The sequence below is a fragment of the Rhinichthys klamathensis genome, unplaced genomic scaffold (genome assembly GCF_029890125.1).
Source record: "Rhinichthys klamathensis goyatoka isolate OS25496 unplaced genomic scaffold, OSU_Roscu_1.1 h1tg000035l_1, whole genome shotgun sequence".
In the NCBI taxonomy this organism is placed as follows: Eukaryota; Metazoa; Chordata; class Actinopteri; order Cypriniformes; family Leuciscidae; genus Rhinichthys; species Rhinichthys klamathensis.
Genome location: NW_026606583.1, coordinates 1,808,399 through 1,834,174, shown reverse-complemented (window position 1 = coordinate 1,834,174; position 25,776 = coordinate 1,808,399). Strand labels below are relative to the sequence as shown.

The 25,776-nt window shown below is 43.0% G+C and overlaps 1 protein-coding gene across 3 annotated transcripts in view; it reads left to right on the top strand.

The window, feature by feature from the left end:
• The first annotated feature begins 6,183 nt into the window (after positions 1-6,183).
• The window catches only part of mpp2b (MAGUK p55 scaffold protein 2b), a 46,391-nt gene continuing 26,798 nt past the window's right edge, over positions 6,184-25,776 (top strand). Inside the window, exon 1 of one of the 3 annotated variants that reach the window (XM_056245838.1) lies at positions 6,184-6,256. In XM_056245838.1, the coding sequence (XP_056101813.1) occupies positions 6,226-6,256 (31 nt within the window). In that variant the 5' untranslated portion in view covers positions 6,184-6,225. Of the gene's footprint in view, positions 6,257-22,535; positions 22,635-25,776 lie in introns of those variants that run through there. The other 2 variants (XM_056245836.1, XM_056245837.1) reach the window with 2 other exon arrangements.

Genomic DNA, 25,776 nt, shown 5'->3' with positions numbered 1-25,776 from the left:
GAGTGTGGGACGGAGGGGGGTGACTCTGGGACGCCAGAGTCACTGTCGAGCCCTCTTGAGGTGTCGTGGGCTAGTCGACGAAACACTGAGGACGGAAGGTGCCCACTTGAAGACCCTAGAGATGTCCCCTACTCGGCTCAATCCAGACGGTTGTCGTGCTGGTCCTGTAGTTGCAGCCGTCGCGTGCGCTAACGCGTCAAGTACACTGCTGCCGTTAACGCCGGACAGAAGGGGAGTCACACCACCTTATGGAAAGAAGCGTAAATGGATGGAGAAGCATAGTTTACTGTAAAGCTACGTCTTAGTTTTGCTTATCTTGGCGAAAGCCGAGTACAAATCAGCATGAAGTTTTAACATCTACTCTCGTGTAATGGAAATCAATTTTTCCACATAACTTATTTTTTTCAATTATGCATTTAGTTTATTTATTTTTCTTACTTTTTATAAGTTAAGTAAACTGATCCCTGCATAGCAAAACATTAAACACTACTAAATCCCCCACTTAACATTAAGCATGCACAAAAACATATAACACTTAATTTTAGCATTTACCCTCCCCTTTGAGTTATGACAAAGCATTCTGGGAAATAGAAATTAGCTTACTCAAATATTTCAAGTTAAGAGCAATTAAAATGTTCGAGTACAAAAATCTGTTCCAGTTCTGCTTAAACTTTGAATTTCTTAATTTCTTGAATTTATGTAACAGATTTTTTTTGTTGTTGTAAACTTTATTAAGAGTTTGCTTAATATTCAAAAAGCATCATTAAACAGTGTAACTTAATATAAGTTTTGACTGTATATTTATTGTTATGTTGAAGGGTGTTGCGCAGTAATACACAGATTTGTTTTGTGATATCTTTGTCTAAAATCAGTTTTATAACATTCCATAATAAATATAAAACTGAAATGTTTATTTTTGCATACTGCATACTGATTCACATACTGCTTTAAATATAGTAAGCACAATACAGTATTAACTGAACATTCTGTAGAGTAAATTGTTTTCTTGTTGAAGGTTTAAACAAGGGAGATTGAATAAACATTTTTTTCATGAACGTTTTTGTGCAAAAAATATATTTCATTGCTATTGTTAGCTAGTAGACTATCATCAAAATTAATCAAAATTCATTAAGGCTCATTAACAACAACACTAATAATAATAATAATACATTTTGTAAATAATATTTTTATATATAAAAAGTAATTTTTTATTTAATTTTTAAGTTGTAAAACCATATTTTTTAAATATATATATATATATATATATATATTGTCAGAGATCAATCAAGCTTGATTCCATCCACCATACAACGATCACTCTCTCCGGATTACTAATCCCACACACCTGTTCACCATCAACAGCCTCATCAACAAGCACTATAAAACACTCACCATAGCCCCAGTTCAGTGTCAAACCTCCAACAGGAACAGACGCTTAGCATTGTCTCAAGTCTCTTACTCATCCTGTACCAGTCAAGTAACGTATACTCACCTGAAATATACTAACCTCTGTGTCCATGTTCTGATGTTCCCAGTATCTGCTTCTGAATCCAAGTTTCCTGGTTCCTTGTGTTCCTCCTGAGTCACGCTTGCTGGTGGATGTATCTGAAAGAGAAAAGACAAGTATCACTGAACTGTGTTAGTTTGACATTGGAAAAACTGAAGAGGATCTGCTCACCTGGAATCTGCCCCGCACGTTGTGCTTCTCACCGAATCTGCACCTGAACTTTGAAAACTCACCTTTGCACATGTGTCACTTTAAATAAAACTGTGTTTGGATCCACTTACCTCTGTTTCCGTGCCTGTATCCTGACAGAAGGTTTGACCAACACCGCTATGGATCCAACACAGCCTGAAGACGGCGCTTCCGCAAACCCCGCTTCCGCAAACCCCGCTTCCACACTGGTTTACATCGCCAGCTCCACCGCCCGACCAGCGCCCTTCTCAGGCCGGGCGGAAGATTGCAACGGGTTCTTGGTGCAATGCTCGCTTATCCTTGAACAACAACCTCAGTTATACCCAACAGAAAGATCGCAAATTTCCTTCATCATCCAGCAGTTATCCGGGTCAGCGCTAAGGTGGGCTGAGTCGTTGTGGCTTCAAGGGACTATGGTCACATCCTCATTGCAGAGTTTCTTAACTCATTTCAAAGAAGTGTTTGGGCGTCCGGTAGGGGATTCATCTGTCAGCGAGCAGCTGTTACGGTTGCGTCAGGGTAAAAGATCGGTTTTTGAATACTCCCTGGAATTCCCGAACTCTAGCATCAGCAAGTGGTTGGGACGAAAGAGCTCTCCTGGCTGTTTTTCGAAGAGGGTTGAACCCCACGCTTCATCTCCAGCTCGCCATTTACGATGATACTCTTGGACTTGAAAAATGTATGCAGCAGGCTCTCCGAGTGCATCAAAGATCCCAGAACTGTTATCTAGACATTCAGCAACCAAACCCCATAGCTCATCAGGTTCCACCTGAATTCTCCTCCGAACCGATGTCAGAAAGAATGCAAGTAGAAACCCACCGACTGTCTCAAGCTGAGCGTAATCGCCGCAGAGAATTAAGATTATGCTTATATTGTGGGACTGAAGGCCATTTTCTCCGTACATGCCCGTCACGCCCTCCTCGGCTACTTGTGAGTTCAGTTTTTAACCACGCTTTAGTATCAACCCCATTAACGATATCAGTTACCCTGAAGTCTCAATTTTCACATTTCAGTCGCGGCAATCGTTGACTCCGGGTCGGCAGGCGATTTCATATCAGGAAGTCTCTGCAAGAAACTCCAGCTCCAGAGATCCAACACATCCAAACCGTACTCCATCCATGCAGTAACTGGCAAAGCTATCAACAAGGGGTACGTAACATCTCAGATAACACCCATTATCTTATGTGTTGAGAACACTCACCAAGAATTGTTTGAACCCTTCATTCTCGAGAATAGCCAAACTGACATAATCCTCGGCCGTCCATGGCTCATCCGCCATCAACCTACCATTAATTGGCAATCTGGGAAGATTCTGAACTGGGGATGCAACTGCTCTTCGACTGACGCTGCACTCCCAGTCCCATCATCCACCGAGCCTTCTGAACCAGTTTCAGTGAATTCAACTTCCATCGAAAGCCCCACAGAAAACCTGTCAGGGATTATTCCTCCAGTTTATTCTTCATTTGCAGATGTGTTCAATCCTGTTGCAGCTTCCAAGTTACCACCACACCGACGATGGGACTGTGCCATTGACTTGGTTCCAGGGGAACCCATTCCCAAGGGTCGGGTTTACTCCTTGTCCATTCCTGAACAAACAGCCATGCAAAAGTACATTGAGGAGGCCCTACACCAGGGGTATATCAGACCTTCCACCTCGCCTGCTGCCGCCAGCTTCTTTTTCGTCTCCAAGAAAGATGGAGGATTAAGACCATGCATAGATTACAGAGCGCTAAATAAGATCACAGTAAAATTCAGTTATCCACTCCCACTTGTCCCATCCACCCTCGAACAACTACGAGAAGCCAGAATGTTCACCAAACTTGACCTGAGAAGCGCCTATAACCTAATCAGAATACGAGAAGGAGATGAGTGGAAGACAGCATTCGCTGTCGAGTTCCTGGGTTACCGCCTCAGCGAACGAGGAGTCGAGATGGATGATCGCAAGACCAAAGCCATCACCTCCTGGCCCACTCCACAGTCGGTAAAAGAGCTGCAAAGATTCCTGGGGTTCTCAAACTTTTACCGAAGGTTCATAAAGAATTACAGCATGTTAACAGCCCCACTAACTTCACTCCTGAAGGGAAAACCAAAGAGCCTGCCTTGGAACTCTGACGCCGAACACGCCTTCCTGTCTCAAGAATGCATTCATCACTGCGCCCCTGCTTCGTCATCCAGATCCTGAAAAGGTATTCCTTGTCGAGGTTGATGCTTCTACTACTGGGGTAGGAGCAATCCTGTCACAGTACTCAGAACACTCTTCCAAACCCATGCCCTGTGCGTTCTTTTCACGCAAGTTATCCACCGCTGAGAGCAACTATGACATCGGCAACCGAGAACTCCTAGCTGTTAAACTCACCATACAACAATCACTGTCTCCGGATTACTAATCCCACACACCTGTTCACCATCAACAGCCTCCTCAACAAGCACTATAAAACACTCACCATAGCCCCAGTTCAGTGTCAAACCTCCAACAGGAACAGACGCTTAGCATTGTCTCAAGTCTCTTACTCATCCTGTACCAGTCAAGTAACGTATACTCACCTGAAATATACTAACCTCTGTGTCCATGTTCTGATGTTCCCAGTATCTGCTTCTGAATCCAAGTTTCCTGGTTCCTTGTGTTCCTCCTGAGTCACGCTTGCTGGTGGATGTATCTGAAAGAGAAAAGACAAGTATCACTGAACTGTGTTAGTTTGACATTGGAAAAACTGAAGAGGATCTGCTCACCTGGAATCTGCCCCGCACGTTGTGCTTCTCACCGAATCTGCACCTGAACTTTGAAAACTCACCATGTGTCACTTTAAATAAAACTGTGTTTGGATCCACTTACCTCTGTTTCCGTGCCTGTATCCTGACAGCTATATATATTCATTATAAAGCTGTAAAGCATAAAGCTGCTTTGAAACAATCTACATTGTTAAAAGCGCTATATAAATGAGGAATTACGGAAAATACTTTAAACTCTGAAGGCATTTATTCCTGTTACTGAAGCAGGATTAAATGGATTCTTAAATTGGATTATGAGTGGTTTTGAATAAATAAGATGTTTAGTATTTTTGCATTTTGTTTACTGTAGGTGGGGAGTTACACTGATTTTGCTGTTGAAGATCATCTTCTTTGTCTTGTGAACCGAAGGGAAACTTCTTGATTTATGTTTTGATATGTTATTAATATTACACTCTGCTCAAAGTCTTTAGAAACCCTGTATTACAATGTTAGTAGTTTTCCATGCTCAATCACTGCTGTGTTTCTGTGCTAAGAGTTTGACAATAAGCTAAGGAGAATGTTTAAGAGCACTGGAGCGTAATACACACACACTGACACAATCTCTCTCTCACATGCACATTCAGCTGGGTTATGCAAAGTCTTGCTGAGGTGCACAGTCAGAGTTTACAGCTTCAGTGAGAGCTATATTTAACATGGTGCGTGTGTAGTAGATGTGTCACACCGTAAGATAGCACCTTTAAACTCCCCGTAATAAAGTGCCGTTTAGCTGTGTGTGTATCCAGGTGTGCAGCTCAGAGCTAAAACTGTGTGAAAGAGTTGTCAAATTTGCCCATGGCTTCACACATTTTTATTTTCCCACCAGGATAGTGTAACGTGATTCCTTCTCAGGAAAGAAAAAGAGACTAAATGTTGCAATGATTTCTGTTTATGTCAAATGTAGAAAGTCTTGGAAAAGTGTTTGTTTGCTTTAATACCTGAAAATTGGATGATTAAAAAAAGCGATTTAAAAATGAAAACAGTAATGTATTTAGAGCTGGGTAGTAACTGATTATAAGTAATCTGAATTGTGTAATCAGATTCCAAAAATGAAGTACTTGTAATTGGATTATATTACATTTTAAAATGCTTATAATCAGATTAGTCACTTTTTTTATGGATGGCATGATTACATATTATTAACATTATTTAAAATTTTACCTAAAATATTTACTTGAAGATTTTAAGTTAATATTTAAATAATTTGACAACACATTTGCATGCTCATGTGTTCTCTAATGTTGTTTAATGGTCACACTGGTATGCAGGTAAAAAAAAAAGAAATCAGATTTTAGAGTCCAAGTATTGTTTTTATTTTTAAAGTATCTATTTTTTCTTTGAATTCACATTTTTATGACTAAATTCATTCCGTTTTCATCATCTCACAAACTCATTGCAGTTACTTACAAACCACAGTTTGGGAAACGCTGTAATTTAAGGCCTCATGTTGCTGATAATAAAGAATGGAATACATTTTTTTCTCTTTGTATTTTACATCAACAAGGTACAGAATAATCTTGTTAAAATCTATGAGATAAATGTGTTGGGTCAAAAGTAATCTAAAAGTAATCAGAATACATTACCTAAAATGTTTAATCTAATAGATTACGTTACTAACGTTACTCTTTAGCTCTGTGCAAAGAGGGGGGATTTGGGGTAAATACTTGGACAGACCATGTGATGAAGTTTTTTTTCAGAAACTCTCTCTCTCCCTCTTTAGTTGGACAAATTTGATACAAGGACAGACACAAACGAAAACGAAAATGCCAGTGGCGTCTGCCAGCTCTGACTCAGGTATGATGCTTTATTTTAACAATTATCTGAACTTTGTTACCATTCCAAAATCTTGTTTGTCCACAAAAGGGTTTTGTGAAATAATGAGGAGGGAAAGTCAGTGACAACCTTAACAAGCCAGTCAGCCATTTCTGGCTGGAACACCACAATAAACTGGGATTAAATATTAGTGCTTCACTGAGCATCCACACATCCACCAAGCTTTCACTGGAGAGACACTTGAGTCAATATTATTGCATTTCTCTGGACAGCTACACAGAAAGAAATCACTGCATTGTTCTGTTATGATGTTCTTTTGTTGAAAGAAAAATGATGAAAAACAGTGGTGATGAGACAAGTAACATAGGATAAGTAATTAGAATTTATAGCTGGTACAAATTTTTAAAGAATAAAGATTACGTAGAAGCAAAATGTGCATAAAAATAGAAACTAAATCCAACTATTATAGTTTATATCTAGATTGCTTGTCCATATAGGTATTCATCAATTTAAATGTTTTAAATTGTACCTCATGGCACCATGATATAATTAAAGGAGAAGTGTGCAATTTTTGTAGGGATAGTTCACCCAAAAATGAAAATTCTATCAGTAATTACTCACCCTCATGTTGTTCCAACCCCATAAGACTTTTGTTCATTTTCGAAACACAAATTAAGATATTTTTTATTAAATCAGAGAGCTGGATCACTCCTCCATAGCCTGCTTGGTAATTGCATCTGCCGGCCCAGAAAGTTACTAAAGACATCGTTAAAATAGTCCAAGTGACTACAGTGGCTCAACCTTATGTTTATCAAGCGACGAGAATACTTTTTCATAATCAAATCACGGCAATCCTATTGACCGGCGACAGCCCATGAATCATTAACGTGCGACCTGGAAGTATATAAGGGTGCCTTGCAAACATGATAATCATCTTTTCATCTTCAGGGACTGTTCTGTCCGTAAGCGCTTGAAAATCAGGGAATTTATGAAATGCACTGAGAAGGCTTTTAAAAGTCTGCAGACCCGTGCTCAAGATATTTGACACCGGGTGACACACACGAACTGTGCGTTTTCTGTCTGGGAAGGAAGAGCGCGCACAGGCAGGTCTCAAGGGAACTGCCTGTGCAAATTGTTCACCATTTCTTTGAGAACGCTCCACTCTCGTCGGGCCGTCTTCTCAAGAGAAGAGGGTTCGGAGTCTAGACCTCGCTGCTCAGGTTCCGCTGTTAAAAAAAAAAAAAACAGAGCGGCGACGTGCGTTATGGGGGTCCCAGATGGAGCTCGCCAATCATCTTAAGAGGGGTGTAATCCTCTCAGACGTTTCGGCGGCTGACAAGGGTGAGCTGCAGGTGGATGATGAAAGTTTTCTATAAAAAAGAGAACGGCAGCGAGTGCATTTCCGGACGAACAGGAGATGGCTGATGAGGGTGGTGATAATCCTGAATCTTCTCAGCCACTCTGCCCAGTGTATGCTGAGCATGGTTGTTGTTATGGAACGCACCGCGGGCAGGCTGGAGCTGCCATGGCTGCGCATTGGGGGAGAAATTGCTTGCGATAAGAGTGCATTCTCCCCGGTCATAAACCACCAGCTCAGGTGAGCCTTCCATTTCTTCCCGAGCTCTGTTTGGGATTTCAGTAGGCTGAGCGATTCTGCAGCCCCTCGTATAAAAAAAAAATTTAAATTCTCGTAAGGCTGTGGCTCCTCCGAGCCCTCAGGTAGATCTATGCTTACAGGCTGGCCATAACCAAGGCCGCCTCTGTAGCTGGCCTAGGCTATGATAGGGATAGTGGAGGCGTTCTGCTAAAGTATTTCTGCCTCTGGCCGTTCACTTTGTGAATGTAGGTTTTTACATATTTAGTATTCCCCTGTGATACAGGGTAGGTCTGAGTACTTCACTTCAGTTCTGTATTATCCTACCTCGCACCATTTTGGCTCGGGTCGAGCGGAAAGTTCTAACCTTCACTTCTTTTTGGTTTTCGAAGTACGCTCCCGTGAAGTCAGAGCATTACCATTAGCTAACGCCCATGCATACAGATGGTAGGCCCCTGACTCTGGGGCCTCCGTTGAGGCAGAGTGATGTATGTTGTACTCCCCTTGCTTAAAGGGTGCTGCGTTTTTTGCTGAGTACACTGCCATGGGCAATATGATTAAGTACCAGGATGCTGTAGGCGCTGTGTAAACAGCTTATCTGCCAACGAAGGCTGTGTTGGTAGGTAGTAGGCCTCAGCAGGCCTCCTTGACTGGGCAGCCCCAAAGAGGGCGGGGTAGGCCAGCTTACCTCAGATGATTGGCCTTAGTAGTTCGGGGAGTAGACTCACTGATGGGTAGTAGGCCTTAAACAGGCCTCCCCGGAAGGGAGTCCTTACGTTGTGGGACATACATTTTAGCTGCGACCAGGTAGTTAGCCTTATTAGGCCTCCTGTGGGTGGCCTCAATATTTGTGTTGGTGTAGTATGGTTCCCAACGGTATAAGTGTGTATCAGAATAGACTAGCTATCAGCTAGTAGGCCCAACCAGGCCTCACTGATGTCGAGTCCTCGGCAGTATGAATTTGGCTGACAAAAATGGTGTTGATGGTCAGGTGTTGACCTTAGCAAGGCCTCCCTGACCCTGAGCCCCATCATGGGATGCTCGACGGTTAATTTGCTGGCCAATCAGACAATTGGCTTCAGTGGGCCTCTCTGGAGGCTATCCCCGATTATGATCAGCCGAAAAGGATTGATCACTGTCAGGCAGTTGGCGTTATCAGGCCACCATGTAGCTCGGTCCCCAACCTTACGGCCATGGCAATCAGTTTCTTACCTAAAGAAAACTTTCAGACGACCACCTTTAACAGGCCGCTCCGAGACTGAGCCCCAGGACTGGTAGGCCTTAGCAGGCCGCCCTGGGACTGACACCCGGAATCAGAGTTCATAGCAATAACCAGTTTTTAGCAAGCTATCAGGTAGTAGGCCTCTCGAGGCCTCCCTGAAGGCAGGTAGTAGGCCTCATCAGGCCTCTCTGAAGGCGAAGTCCCAAGGATGGGCAACTGCACAGCTAGCTTTACTGGCTGCCAGGTAGTAGGCCTCACTAGGCCTCCCTAAAGGCGAGTTCCCAAATATGGGTACTAGGTAGCCAGCCCTCTGGTTATCAGGTAGTAGGCCTCACCTGGCCTCCTTGTAAGTGGTCTCCCAGCGTCGCTGGGTTCTGGCAGCTAGTGGCCGCTTGCTATCAGTTCATCTGGCCTTAGTAGGCAGCTTCTGAAGGCGAGCTTGCGCCCTAGCATGACTATTGGTCATTATTTCTGCTAATGGTTCCCTCCCAGAACCTCTTTTATCTAGCCTACAGCCTGATTTGCCTACCAGGCAGGCCATGTGCTCCCCTCACTGAGGGTCACTATCAGTACTTAGCCTCCTGAGTCTGGTCAGACGGTTGTAGGCCTTTCGTGAGGCCTCCCAGTTAGATCGGCCTTTTCATGCCTCCTCTGTGTTTTGAAACACAAACGCTGGGTAGATCCGTGGATCAAGCAGAGAAACTCCCCTCGCTAGCAAGGGTTGTAAGCACTATGCTGAGTCATGTTCTCCGGGATACCCCGTCTCTGAGATCTGGGCCGAGTGGTTCACTGTCAGCTTCGCAGTCCCTTGTGTTGGATGCTTTATCTAAAGGCAAGTGTCCAGAGGCTCTGTCTTCGGACAGACAGGAATTTGGCCAGACTGAAATGTCCAATGTAAGCGACACCAGCTCAGGCCTTCCTGGTGGCATTTCGGATGAGTATGTTCCCCTCAATAGTGATTGGCTGGGGCTCCTTCGGGTTCCCTAGCCACATTCCCTAGAAGGGACCCCTTCTAAATTTGAAGCTGTGGTCCTAGGCCCTTGAGCAGGCCCAGGTAGGCCTTTCATTAAACAATGTTTATGGAGGTTTTCCTGTGGAACGTATAGCTTGGGCTATGACTGTAGGAATGCTGCCACCGACAGCTCAGTGTGACCTGAGGTTGAGTGGTTCTGGCATTTCATTTGAATTTGCTGGTTTTGACAGTTGTCACTGCCAATGGGTATGCACTCCCCTTAGCATGGTGGCGTAGCATATCATTCCCCTTAGCGTCAATAGACGCAGTGCGAGTTCCCTTTCAAAAGGGAACGTCTAGGTTACGACTGTAACCTCTGTTCCCTGAGACAGGGAACTAGACACTGCGTCTTTTCGCCATGCCTCGGGGCCTGCCTACCAAACAGTCCCTTCAGACGAAAAGGTGATTATCATGTTTGCAAGGCGCTCTTTTATTTAAAGGCTTAATTTGTAGACCAGTCAGTTGCATTACAATTAAAGGCAGTGGTGTGTGTTCTGTTTAAACGAGTGTTCTCACAGATATGCTTGTGATTTGCGGAGTTTTGACAAGTTTTATAGACTTGATATTGTTTCTTATTCAAAAGTGGTGAAAAATATATGTAAAAACTTTTTGAGAAAATAATGATTGAGATGCATATGTATTCAAGGTATAGGGAAAATATGTTACTTGACTACACCACATGACAGTCATTTCATTCAAACTTTTCTTGAAAATGGTATAAAAGTTTGGTAATACTTTACAATTAATTTGTTATAGTTAACTAAATTTGTTAACATGAACTAATAATAAACAATACTTCATTTAAAATATTTCTTAATCTTTTAATTAATGTTCATTTTAACATTTACTAATACATTTTTAGAATCATCAAATGTTGTTAACATTACTTAATTCATGGTGAACTAACATTAATAAACAACAAATATTTGTATTTTTACCAAGATTAATTTAAATATACTGCTCACTTTTAGTTGATGTTAATTAATACAATAACAAATGAGAATATAAAGTGTAAAAAAAGCGTGATTCCGTTAACAACATCAGCATGTATTTGAAATCATTTAAGATAGCAACTTAAACATTGATTAAATTAATAATTTAATTTAACAATACAAATAACACTTCCCATGCAAACTGTCACGCTAGTAAGAAGTGAATGTTGGTCAATAAAAAAGACATCAGGAAACAAAACATACTTTTAAGAGAAATAACGCTGGCTGCGTATGGATTTTAAGTTAAGCTTTATTTAGAAACTTTTATACTGTTGCAAATGCAATAGTAATAGAGGCTTCTATTATAATTGCCTTGCCTTATAATGTTTATTGTATTCAAATCAGTTTATGGTAATAATCCCAGATATATGAATGAATGAATGAATGTGTTATGATCAGGCAGGAATGAAGCAGAGAGTGAATCCAATCGCAAGCACTTTAATAATCCACAACAGGATATCCAGGGTAAACTCAGACAATGTACTTAGAACTAGGAACAAGGAAACATAGAACTCAACTATAAGCAACGACAGCAAACAGCAAACAGCAAACAACGACCGACAAACACCAACTGAAACACAGAGGTATAAATACACAAGCAGACAAGCTAAACAAGATAACAAGGGGGCGTGGCTAATCAGAAACACATGGGAACAATGATCAGACAATTAACAAGACACATGGCAAGATCACATGACAAACAGGGAATCACATGATAAACAGGGACAAGGGACAAGACACAAAACCCACACCGTGACATAGCCCCCCCTCTATGGGCGGCTCCCGACGCCCATCAAAACAAAACAAAACAAAAAAAAAAACCCACAAGTTCAGGAGGGTGGTGAGTGGAGGCGGATCCGGGGGCGGGATGGAGGGCCAGGTCCGTGGAGCGGAAGAGGGCCTGGAGACTGTGACCAGGGCGGAGCAGGCGAACCCTTCGGGCGGCCAGGGCGGTGAGGACCCTTCGGGCGGCCACAGTGGTGAAGACTCTTTGGGCGGCCACGGCGGTGAAGACCCCTCGGGCGGCCACGGCGGAGAAGACCCCTCGGGCGGCCACGGCGGAGAAGACCAGGGCGAAGACGACCACTTGGGAGCAGACACCGGCTCAGGAACAGACACCGGCTCGGAGGCGGCCATCTTGTCCGTAGACACTGGCTCGGCGGAATTGACGTGAACAGCAGCCTCTTGCTCGGCAGGCGTGACGTGAACAGCAGCCTCTTGCTCGGCAGGCGTGACGTGAACAGCATTCTCTTGCTCGGCAGGCGTGACGTGAACAGCAGCCTCTTGCTCGGCAGGCGTGACGTGAACAGCAGCCTCTTGCTCGGCAGGCGTGACGTGGACAGTCTCTGGCTGTGCAGACGTGACGTGGACAGTCTCTGGCTGTGCAGACGTGACGTGGACAGTCTCTGGCTGTGCAGACGTGACGTGGACAGTCTCTGGCTGTGCAGACGTGACGTGGACAGTCTCTGGCTGTGCAGACGTGACGTGGACAGTCTCTGGCTGTGCAGACGTGACGTGGACAGTCTCTGGCTGTGCAGACGTGACGTGGACAGTCTCTGGCTGTGCAGACGTGACGTGGACAGTCTCTGGCTGTGCAGACGTGACGTGAAGCTCAGTCCCTGGCTGTGCAGACGTGACGTGAAGCTCAGTCCCTGGCTGTGCAGACGTGACGTGAAGCTCAGTCTCTGGCTGTGCAGACGTGACGTGAAGCTCAGTCTCTGGATCGGCAGAAGTGACGTGAAGCTCAGTCCCTGGATCGGCAGAAGTGACTTGAAGCTCAGTCTCTGGATCGGCAGAAGTGACGTGAAGCTCAGTCTCTGGATCGGCAGAAGTGACGTGAAGCTCAGTCTCTGGATCGGCAGAAGTGACGTGAAGCTCTGGCTGGACGGTCTCTGGCTGGACGGTCTCTGGCTGGACGGTCTCTGGCTGGACGGTCTCTGGCTGGACGGTCTCTGGCTGGACGGTCTCTGGCTGGACGGTCTCTGGCTGGACGGTCTCTGGCTGGACGGTCTCTGGCTGGACGGTCTCTGGCTGGACGGTCTCTGGCTGGACGTGGAGATCAGGCTGGACAGACACTGTGGGCCCGTGCGGCTCCTCCTCCGCCAAACCCCCAGAAAGAGAACCGGTCAGCAAAAGAGCCTGGACAATATATTCTTCCAGACTACAGCAAGGGGGATGGAGTGGCATAAGGGAGTAGAGGGGCTCGGATAGCCCTCCCCGGAAGAATATTATCAGGCACAACTCATCAAAAGCTGATAAATGTGCCAGTTCAATGAAGTCGATGATGTACTCCCCTATGGACCGGTCTCCCTGACGGAGACACATAATCTGTGCTGCTGGATTCATCTGGTTGGTCGGTCGTTCTGTTATGATCAGGCAGGAATGAAGCAGAGAGTGAATCCAATCGCAAGCACTTTAATAATCCACAACAGGATATCCAGGGTAAACTCAGACAATGTACTTAGAACTAGGAACAAGGAAACATAGAACTCAACTATAAGCAACGACAGCAAACAGCAAACAGCAAACAACGACCGACAAACACCAACTGAAACACAGAGGTATAAATACACAAGCAGACAAGCTAAACAAGATAACAAGGGGGCGTGGCTAATCAGAAACACATGGGAACAATGATCAGACAATTAACAAGACACATGGCAAGATCACATGACAAACAGGGAATCACATGATAAACAGGGACAAGGGACAAGACACAAAACCCACACCGTGACAGAATGAATGAGGTATTTATATAGCGCATTTCCTATATCAGAGGGTCTCAACCTCAACCACCACCAGTATGCAGCATCCATGTTCATGTTTAATATTTAATACATAATTATTTACATAAAATATATTTTGTGTTATGCAGTAGACACACCCATCATGGTGATTTCTATACACTCACCGGCCACTTTATTAGGTACCCCATGCTAGTAACGGGTTGGACCCCCTTTTGCCTTCAGAACTGCCTCAATTCTTCGTGGCATAGATTCAACAAGGTGCTGGAAGCATTCCTCAGGGAGTTTGGTCCATATTGACATGATGGCATCACACAGTTGCCGCAGATTTGTCGACTGCACATCCATGATGCGAATCTCCCGTTCCACCACATCCCAAAGATGCTCTATTGGGTTGAGATCTGGTGACTGTGGAGGCCATTTTAGTACAGTGAACTCATTGTCATGTTCAAGAAACCAATTTGAAATGATTAGAGCTTTGTGACATGGTGGAAGTAGCCATCAGAGGATGGGTACATGGTGGCCATAAAGGGATGGACATGGTCAGAAACAATGCTCAAGTAGGCCGTGGCATTTAAACGATGCCCAATTGGCACTAAGGGGCCTAAAGTGTGCCAGGAAAACATCCCCCACACCATTACACCACCACCACCAGCCTGCACAGTGGTAACAAGGCATGATGGTTCCATGTTCTCATTCTGTTTACGCCAAATTCTGACTCTAACATCTGAATGTCTCAACAGAAATCGAGACTCATCAGACCAGGCAACATTTTTCCAGTCTTCAACTGTTCAATTTTGGTGAGCTCTTGCAAATTGTAGCCTCTTTTTCCTATTTGTAGTGGAGATGAGTTGTACCCGGTGGAGTCTTCTGCTGTTGTAGCCCATCCGCCTCAAGGTTGTGCGTGTTGTGGCTTCACAAATGCTTTGCTGCATACCTCGGTTGTAACGAGTGGTTATTTCAGTCACTGTTGCCCTTCTATCAGCTCGAACCAGTCTGGCCATTCTCCTCTGACCTCTGGCATCAACAAGGCATTTCCGCCCACAGAACTGCCGCTCACTGGATGTTTTTTCTTTTTCGGACCATTCTCTGTAAACCCTAGAGATGGTTGTGCGTGAAAATCCCAGTAGATTAGCAGTTTCTGAAATACTCAGACAAGCCCTTCTGGCACCAACAATCATGCCACGTTCAAAGTCACTCAAATCAACTTTCTTCCCCATACTGATGCTCGGTTTGAACTGCAGGAGATTGTCTTGACCATGTCTACATGCCTAAATGCACTGAGTTGCCGCCATGTGATTGGCTGCTTAGAAATTAAGTGTTAACGAGCAGTTGGACAGGTGTACCTAATAAAGTGGCCGGTGAGTGTATATTGCCAATCCTGCCTGAAAAAAAAACATTAGAGATAACATCCGAAGTAACAAATAATTTACATACATATTTCCTAAAAACTTATTCTGTACAACTAATACGCTGTGAATCGGGTGATTTTAAATCAAAGGTTTGGCTGTCAGTATGAACTGTATATACTGGGCTGTACTTTATAATGCTGCTCAGGTTTTAAACATGTAGCATTACCAGTCTCTAGTATCCAGCATGCTTTTCTGCATTGTGCTGAGGGAGCAATGCTATTTCAGCAGATTCTAAGCACCTAAACATGCTGATCCAGAACGCCTGCTCGATTACTCACTGAATGAAGTGCATGGCAAAATGGCTCTTGGACAGAATGCGTTTAGCTGATAGGTTCTAAGGTGGGTTAGGACAAGATTGTCAAAGCTCTTCATTAAAAGGGATGTCAGAACTTCTAGTTTTTCATTGCCTGTTGGCACTAGCAAGGCTTTTTTTCTAAGCACTGGAAAGAACCCAGTCAACCTTCCACTTAGCTTATGAGCACTTTTGAGCATCCCATGCTCTTCCTTCATCCGATCAACTAAAGAAACTGCTTTCATTGCCATTATTGAAGTGTCAGTGTGTCAACCAGAGTCCTCGTTTAGCTCTAGATATATCACCTCAGTTGATACTTGTCATAATGAGGTCCAGTTTGCCACAAACACTAGCTGCCATCATCGTGACAGCTAACTGATTATACAGCATGACTCCTTCAGCCAGTTATTAGAAATGTGCACTCTCGGGTCTTTTTTTTTTGTTGTATTTACACCTTTATTGCAAGGTTATGTTTACAGTAACACTACACTAAAACATTTGCATGAATTGGGGTAATTATTAGAAACTAGTTCTTGTACTTGTACAATCATTTTTTACAATAGTACTTCTATAATATATATTGCAGTTAAATACACATAAATAGTGTACTGTGACTTCACAATGAACAGGAAATTGATGTAGCAACATTGTGCTTTAGAATTACAGTGATTATGTCTGTATTACAGTCATCTCGTGTTTGTATTTACATATTAACTGTAATAGTGTGATGTCCATGGTGTTTGGGTTCCCAGCATGCATTTCAGCATGAACACATTTCTCTGCCTCTTGGTGTATTTTGCTGTAGCTGTATTTATCTCTTTAAGTTACTTAGGTAACAGTCTACAATTATGTACTTTTGTTAACAATGCATGGTATCATGAACAAATTACCAATACTTTTACAGCATTTATTACTAATCTACTAATATATGTTTTTAACATTTTATGTTGTATAAATTATCTTCAGTTAATTTATTATGAGCAAACATTTAAAATTAACAAAATAGAATATTAATTAATTGTTTGCTCATTAATCTTGTGTGTGTACATGTGTGTGCATATAAACTGTAGTCCTCATGTTTCATTAGTCTCTTGTTCAGTATTGCCGTGTAACCTTGAAAAAGCCATGAAAAAGCAAAGTCTTTGTTTGTTTTATGTTTGGGAAATAAAGCTGCACTTGGGTTCTATCAACTTGCCTGCAGTGGACTATGTTACCTAGGGATGGGCAAATGAAGCCTCATGAAGCACTGAGGCTTTCCCCTGATTGTTTCAGAAAAGATTCAAAGCATCAAGAGTGTCGAAAACAGCGACTATAGGCTTATTTATATTTTTTAAAAAGATAGTAAATGGACTTAAAGGGGCTATGTGTAGGTTTTTACTTTAAAAAAATCTTTAAGATAGAGTCTTCATTTGTACATTTATGAGCCAACCATAATGTAATAGAAAGAATGACACCTTGACTGTCCACCACGGTCTTTCAGCCTGTAGGCTTAATTGTGTGTGGAGTCGTCGGGTCCGAATTGGCGTGAAAATTCACAAAATTTGACGTCATGCACGTTCTCGTCTACTTGGGCTTACATCCGTACGGCAGCCATTAGTAAGCAGCGGCAATCTCTAGCAGTAGTGTTTCAAATGGACTCTGCGGACGGAAAGAAGCGACCAGCCTCCAGCACAATCCAGATACCCACGGAAACTCCTCATAAGTAAAAAAAAAAAAAGCCTTATCTAGTGCGGCCAACGAGCGTGCGCACCGAGAACGAGCATGAGACTGGCTGCAGTTTCTCTAACGGCCACTGGTGTCAGTAATGGTAAGAAATTTCAGAACTTCCGCAATGCTCCTTTAAACTTCCAAAAACCTGTAGAGTAGTGGTCTGAGCTCAAACATTCCGACACGTAAAGTGAAGTATTCACGTGACTGGAAAGAAAGTGAGGCTTTATTTTTTTGTTGATCACGTGTTTCTCTGAAAAAAATACGCGCTCCGGCACGGAGCTTCATGAGAAATTGTGCTGCGTACTCGATATGCGCTTTGAAGCTTTAGTGTCATATGTAACATCACTAATGTTACAGAATACTAGACCTACCATGGACCCAGCAGTTGCCCTCCTTCACCTTCGTCAAGAAAATCAGGCCATCGAGGACTCTGTCGAGGAGTTCTGTGGACTTTGACACCTTGTTGATTTTAATGACATGGCATTAAAAGACATCTTTCGGATGGGCTAAACGAACCGGTTCGGTCTCTATTGCCTAATTCATTGACTATGCTCTGTTGTTGAGTGGCTCATCATTTACTGTGGGTTTTGCGGATGAGGAGCCCTGCAATCCCACAGGACCCTCCACACCAGAGTGTTTCCACGTCCCTACAGTCCTGTTAGGATTTATTCATGCCACGACCACCACACCAGAGCCTTTTCACGTCATGCCTGCCACACCAGAGCCTGTTCACGTCATCCCTGCCACACCAGAGCCTGTTCACGTCATGCCTGCCACACCAGAGCCTGTTCACGTCATGCCTTCCACACCAGAGCCTGTTCACGTCATCCCTGCCACACCAGAGCCTGTTCACGTCATGCCTGTCACACCAGAGCCTGTTCACATCATCCCTGCCACACCAGAGCCTGTTCACGTCATGCCTGCCACACCAGAGCCTGTTCACGTCATGCCTGCCACACCAGAGCCTGTTCACGTCATGCCTGCCACACCAGAGCCTTTTCACGTCATGCCTGCCACACCAGAGCCTTTTCACGTCATGCCTGCCACACCAGAGCCTGTTCACATCATGCCTGCCACACCAGAGCCTGTTCACGTCATGCCTGCCACACCAGAGCCTGTTCACGTCATGCCTGCCACACCAGAGCCTTTTCACGTCATGCCTGCCACACCAGAGCCTTTTCACGTCATGCCTGCCACACCAGAGCCTGTTCACATCATGCCTGCCACACCAGAGCCTTTTCACGTCATCCCTGCCACACCAGAGCCTTTTCACGTCATGCCTGCCACACCAGAGCCTTTTCACGTCATGCCTGCCACACCAGAGCCTGTTCACATCATGCCTGCCACACCAGAGCCTGTTCACGTCATCCCTGCCACACCAGAGCCTGTTCACGTCATGCCTGCCACACCAGAGCCTGTTCACGTCATCCCTGCCACACCAGAGCCTTTTCACATCATGCCTGCCACACCAGAGCCTGTTCACATCATGCCTGCCACACCAGAGCCTGTTCACGTCATGCCTGCCACACCAGAGCCTGTTCACGTCATCCCTGTCACACCAGAGCCTGTTCACGTCATCCCTGTCACACCAGAGCCTGTTCACATCATGCCTGCCACACCAGAGCCTGTTCACGTCATCCCTGTCACACCAGAGCCTGTTCACGTCATCCCTGTCACACCAGAGCCTTTTCACGTCATGCCTGTCACACCAGAGCCTGTTCACGTCATGCCTGCCACACCAGAGCCTGTTCACGTCATGCCTGCCACACCAGAGCCTTTTCACGTCATGCCTGTCACACCAGAGCCTGTTCACGTCATCCCTGCCACACCAGAGCCTATTCACGTCATGCCTGCCACACCAGAGCCTGTTCACGTCATGCCTGTCACACCAGAGCCTGTTCACGTCATCCCTGCCACACCAGAGCCTTTTCACGTCATGCCTGCCACACCAGAGCCTTTTCACGTCATGCCTGCCACACCAGAGCCTGTTCACGTCATCCCTGCCACACCAGAGCCTTTTCACGTCATGCCTGCCACACCAGAGCCTGTTCACGTCATCCCTGCCACACCAGAGCCTTTTCACGTCATGCCTGCCACACCAGAGCCTGTTCACGTCATCCCTGCCACACCAGAGCCTGTTCACGTCATGCCTGTCACACCAGAGCCTATTCACGTCATGCCTGCCACACCAGAGCCTTTTCACGTCATGCCTGCCACACCAGAGCCTGTTCACGTCATCCCTGCCACACCAGAGCCTTTTCACGTCATGCCTGCCACACCAGAGCCTTTTCACGTCATGCCTGCCACACCAGAGCCTGTTCACGTCATCCCTGCCACACCAGAGCCTTTTCACGTCATGCCTGCCACACCAGAGCCTGTTCACGTCATCCCTGCCACACCAGAGCCTTTTCACGTCATGCCTGCCACACCAGAGCCTTTTCACGTCATCCCTGCCACACCAGAGCCTTTTCACGTCATGCCTGCCACACCAGAGCCTGTTCACGTCATGCCTGCCACACCAGAGCCTGTTCATGTCATGCCTGCCACACCAGAGCCTATTCACGTCATGCCTGCCACACCAGAGCCTGTTCACGTCATGCCTGCCACACCAGAGCCTGTTCACATAATGCCTGCCACACCAGAGCCTGTTCACGTCATGCCTGCCACACCAGAGCCTGTTCACGTCATGCCTGCCACACCAGAGCCTGTTCACGTCATGCCTGCCACACCAAAGCCTGTTCAAGTCATGTTCAAAGTTTATTAATATTTTTTCAATCTGAAATTGTATTTGTAGTTGATTTTTATATGCCAAGCGTTGGTATTTTTCATGCCCTTGTTAACTCATATTAAAGGGTCACCAGCAGGTTACTTTAACTGCTTTAAAAGATATCAAAGTACCAAATTACAGCCTGTATTGACGAATTAACTGTAGTGTGGCTACAAACAAATTAATGTGCACTGGAAAAAGTGTTATTTTGCTGCTTTTTTTTAATTTACGCAAAAAAACTATTTTATTTACAAAATATTTATCTCCAACACTCACTCACACAACAAAGCCTGCTCTCGTGCGTTGTGGTGCTCTCGGGAATGTGCGTTGGAGATTAATATTTTGTAAATATAGTTGCTTTTTTGAGCAAGCCAAGTACTCGCATCACTAGAACCACTAGTCACATGAATTACTTTATTACATACTTTACACATGTATACTTTATACGGGTTGAAAACGCTTGTGTTTCTGACGTCACAAACTACCTTGTAACCAATCACGTCAAAGTGTGATCATCATCTGAGCTGGTGTGAGTGGGGGTGGGGCTAATTTGCATATTCATAGAACTACATATACTAAATGAGGCAATGGTGTAGTTACATTCAAGCTAAGGCATGAATAATTTTTTTTCAAGGAAAAAACATTTAAATATGTCATTTCGGTTTTCAAATGTGAGTTTTAAGAGATAAAATGATTGACTACAGGGGGACTTTAAAAAATGTAGTAAAATCAAAAGTACTGTTTACGTACATATTTGTTTTGTAAATTTTACTTAAAGTGCCCCTATTATGCTTTTTCGGATATATACCTTTCATGTAGTGTGTAATATAGCTGTTTGTGAATGTAAAAGGTTTGCAAAAATTAAAGAAAGAACCGATTCTAAACTCCATGAAATGAGTCGTCAGTAATTCCAGTCTTGCTTCCTGCACAAACCTATGTGGGTTTGTAACAAATTTGCATAATGCCATCCTAAAATTATCATTGGCTGCCCGCAAACAATTGGTGTGTTCGTCTTGATGCGGCGCTGTGCAGACCGATCAGTGTATGACATCAAAATACCGCTAGAGAAGAGAAATTAGAGAGTAGATGTTTCCGTATGCTTTCGAATTGCTCTCGCAGGACTTTGATGTCATACACCGATCGGTCTGTGCAGTGCCGCTTCAAGTAAAACACACCCAATGTCTGCTTTGACCCCCCCTCAAACACTGTAGTTGTTGCTGAGTTCTGGAAGAGTTTGATTCGTGTTGTCGACATGTCAAGCAGATGCTGTTCAGCGCTGCGAAAGCAAATCCACTTTGCATGCACTTCCAAAGGAGCTCAAATTGATACAGTAAAACTGACTCCATTGTTACAGTTTGTATAACTTTGTATACAAGTGCTGAAGAAGCCTCTGGAGCTGAAATTCAGATATGATAATGGACGTTTAATTTCCGACTGTAGGCTGTTGACCACCAATCACAACAGAGTGGGCCATCTGACCAATCAGAGCAGAGCAGGCTCTCAGAAAGGAGGGATTTAGAGAGACCTGATCCTTTATCAAACCATTTGAGAAAGTGTGAGAAAGATGTGATGTGCAATGTATATTATGAGAAAATTTTCCCTTTTCTTTTACCTTGTATGCATGTTGTAAATCTATTGTAGGAGACCTCCAAAAGAAAAGTAGGAACATTTCAAATAGAAAAATAGCAGCACTTTTAGGCTACTTAGTTATTAGGATTTGAATTTTGCCTAAATGAAAAAACTTGTTTGAGTAATTTGAGTAAATTTTACTTGTTTTTCAGTGTGGATATGACAGCTCAGATCATACCTCAGTCACAAGAAATGTTTCATTGAAAAGTTGAGATCTCTGATTGCAGACGCATATTGGCAGGGTTTGAGATGTTGTTGAGATCTGAAAATCTACAGCATCTGAGATCTAAGAGACTTAAATAAAAGACTCCATTTACTCGTAATGTAATTTCATAGGAGAAACATTTAAGGAGATTAGCTTTTAGAGATCTCTTAAGTAATTCTTCTTTCCTACAGAGAATTTCCACTCTTTGTTCGCAATTGCATTAGTCATTTTGTCTTCCTCCTCTGTTCTTCTATATTCTGTCTTTCCCTCTTCTGCATTGTCTCCTCTTATTAGGTCTCTGCGTTTAGTTTTGAGCTTTCTCAGTGGGTCTATCAGGCATTAAGACAGACACAGTCTTCAGCTGTTGAGAGGGAGTGATGGGGAGGAGGCTGAAATTTTCTGGCAACCTGTGTATTTGGAAACAGACCTGTTAAAGTCAGATAGAAGCAAATTAAGAGGCAGAATGCAAAGACGCCCAGTTGTTTATGCTGCCTCAAACTACCTTTTATAGGGAGGGGGGATAAAGAGAGAAGACTAAAACGGGAAAAACAAGGAAGCCTGAGGTGTTACCAGACGGGGAGGGAGCAGTCAAGAAATTAAATATCTAGGAAGGGACAAGCAAGAAAAAGAATGAGAGGATGAGGGGCTTTCTGGTAACTGATGCTGACGTCAAGGAGATGAAAAAAGATAAGGAACAGAAAGTAGAGAAGGAGCGCATGTGAATTAAAGGCAGCAAAAGAGGTTCGAACTATGGCTGGAAGTCTCTATAGATTGTCCCTGGAGGAGATTGGATCGATCAGATCTCTAGAGGGTCCAGGAGGTAAGACACAGAGAACAAAAGATCAGCTCAGCTCTTTAAAAGCATGCTGTGGTGTCACTGGATAAATAGGGACTTTAGTTTGTGTTGTGGTTTTGCAGTTATAACTGTACATGCAACTACAATAATGGATGAATTGATTGAAATGCCTATGAAATGTTGGTATCGAGAGTTGTCATATTCTCATTGTAGTTGATAATAACATGATCAAGTCATACCACTTTCGGTGTTAAATTAAAATGTTTAAAAGTTAGATGAATCATAATCATTAGGCATTATTTGTGCACTATAAACATATTTTCATAATTGCTATCATTGTGATTATATTTTTTCCTATTCATGGTATTCTATCAGGTCAAATTAATTGTTCGTTTGATTACAGAAACCTCTCCGCAAGTTACGTGCATTTAATAGGGTTAGGAGTTTGTTCAAATCACTAACCATAATTATGAATAATAGTAATAATCGTAAATGGTAGCACTTTTTATTGGTGTATATATTTTGTATTTTAAAAGCATTCCTAATGCAATGCAAAATATACCAATATACCACATACATAATGCAATCTATTATATTTATTTCCATAACTTCTGATACATTATAATACTTAATTATTTCATCAATGCCAATAAGGTAAAACAAGACAAGATGCAAAAGCTTATGTAAGCAGTTGTTTAGTAAAGGACTAACACATTCAATTAAGTGAGGGTGTCAAATTGAAATACATTTTGATATTTGATATACAGTGGGTTGTTTTAGAATGAAATAAACCAGCTAATACTACAAAACGCCACAGAAATAATCAAATCAATTCACAGTATGCTTTTGTTGCGTTTCCCTACGAAAATGAAATCACCTCTTCCAGGTTGATATCTTTAGTCCTATTTAGCAACATGACTCAATGTGTCAAAGTTCACATGGGATATAATTGTGTGTAATTTATCTTGTAGAACCAGTATGTCCAATAAAAAATAACTAATAGGATTTCTGATCTTTTACATTTGCAAATTTAAGATTTGATCCAAATCATCAATACTGGATGTGAACATGAAAATGTACTAAGGCTATAAAGAATGTAACATTATACATGTTTGGCATCATGTTAACCAACAGCTCATTTCATGTGTTTTATAGTGCTATAATGCGTGACACTATTGAATAGTGTAAAATCTAAGACCTTATGAATGAATTATTAATACCCTTATTCATACAGGCTTCATGTAAATTGTCATACATTTTTTTCATTCCTCTCTAGAGCAGAATGTGTGTGTGTGTGTGTGTGTGTGTGTGGAGAGAGGAGAGACAGGGAGGGGTGCATTGAAAGAGAAGTGACAAACTAGTGTCCAATAAGCTTTGTGCATGAGGCACATCCTGTGTTTGTTATAGCTGCCTTTATTTCCACATTTCCTCCCTCTCTCTCTCTCTCTCTCTCTCTCTCTCTCTCTCTCTCTCTCTACTCCCTTTCTCTGATGTTCAAAATACAGTCATTTATGAGTGGAATACATTCCATTGCATCTTTTCACAAAAAAAAAAAAAGCAGTTTTCTCATATTTATACGGACAGTTTCCTTGGTTATAAATCAGTATTGTTAGACTCAACTTTTTATTCTGAATTAAACTTCCAGTGACACTTGAGATGGTTGGCAACAACATATTGACAACGTGTCCTTCCCGAACACAGTAAGCAGCATCAGCCTCATTAATATTCAATCTGCCTGTTGAATTATGCATGATTACATTCAATCACGTGCTTACACACCTGTAGGCCGTCTGGGTATATTGCATGAGTAGGCGGGCTGACATTTCCTATTAACATTTTTGAAAGACCAACAAGATGAGCCTTTTAATATTGTAGGTGTGATGTGTCAAGCTGTTGAGGAATCAGTAGAGGGAATTATGGGTGTAATAATGACAGACTGCATCTAGGAACTCAGATTCAAATTCACAACTACAGTGGGATCGCAGATGGAGCGAAGGAGATTTGATCAGTTGTTCTGGGGATGATATGTGATTTCACATCATGTCATCTGATTGGTTGAATTCTACGGGATTTACGGCGGATGTGTGTGTTGTGTTCTTTAACGGTCCTCCTGGAAACAAAGCCGCTGTGACGCCAAACCCCCTCTTAGAAGAAAAAAGACATTGTGTTTACAACTGTGACAATACTTATCAGGATGAACTAAACTGGATTTTCAAGAGTATGTGGAGTATGCACCGCCATTGTTGCAGTTAACTTGAACAAAGTTATTGAATTAATCATTTATTTGATGCATGCCAGTCTGTTGTCGTAGGGACATCAACTTTACATTTTCACGCCCCTAAACATGATGTGAAACGAAATTAACTGTAATTGCTTTACATGACGGTAAGCCGTCCTCTTGGCCAATGAATACCTGCCGTCAGTCCGAAGGTATGACTATGCGAGACTAGTGTCACCTGGGCATTACTTAAAAAAAAATTCATTTAGCCCATGCTTTTATGAAGTGGTTTATAAATTGGGAAAAATAAATACGAATAATGATAGTTGTAATGATGCACAATCAGGCAAAGTAGGGTATTAATGTACAAAAATATTTCAGATGACTGGACCTTTAAACCTTTACATATAATGCAGTATTCTCCAGACGTTTTTAAATACTTCAACCCTTTCATATCAGAAAGATCTGTCTCTGTAAGGTTTATAGGGAGATATTAGAATAATTTTTTATTACATGCTTAATTTCCAGACAATATTAGTTTCTGTGGATCAGATATACATCTGGCATTGTAAGTAGATCATAAAAGGATTGCAATGGGCTCTATGCACGGCGGTATTTCCGGTGAAGGTCTAAGGATGCTGGATTACTTCCGCCGATCGTAGAGTCCAATGCTGTACCGAGAATTTATATTGGTTTTTATACTCTATTGCTATAATAAAGAAACGTTAGTCACAAAAACAGACAAAACAGACACCCCTCATTTTGTTTATGCTTCTTTGTTTATTATATTAAATAAACATAACTATATATAAAATTACATCTAAACGTATTAAAGTTTCGTTTCAAAGACGAGAGGACAGTAAATTTTGAAGACTCTGCCATAATCCCGTTTTCCTCCGCTTTAAATCTCCCCAACCGGAAACGCACGAGCATCCTTGCATCAAACGT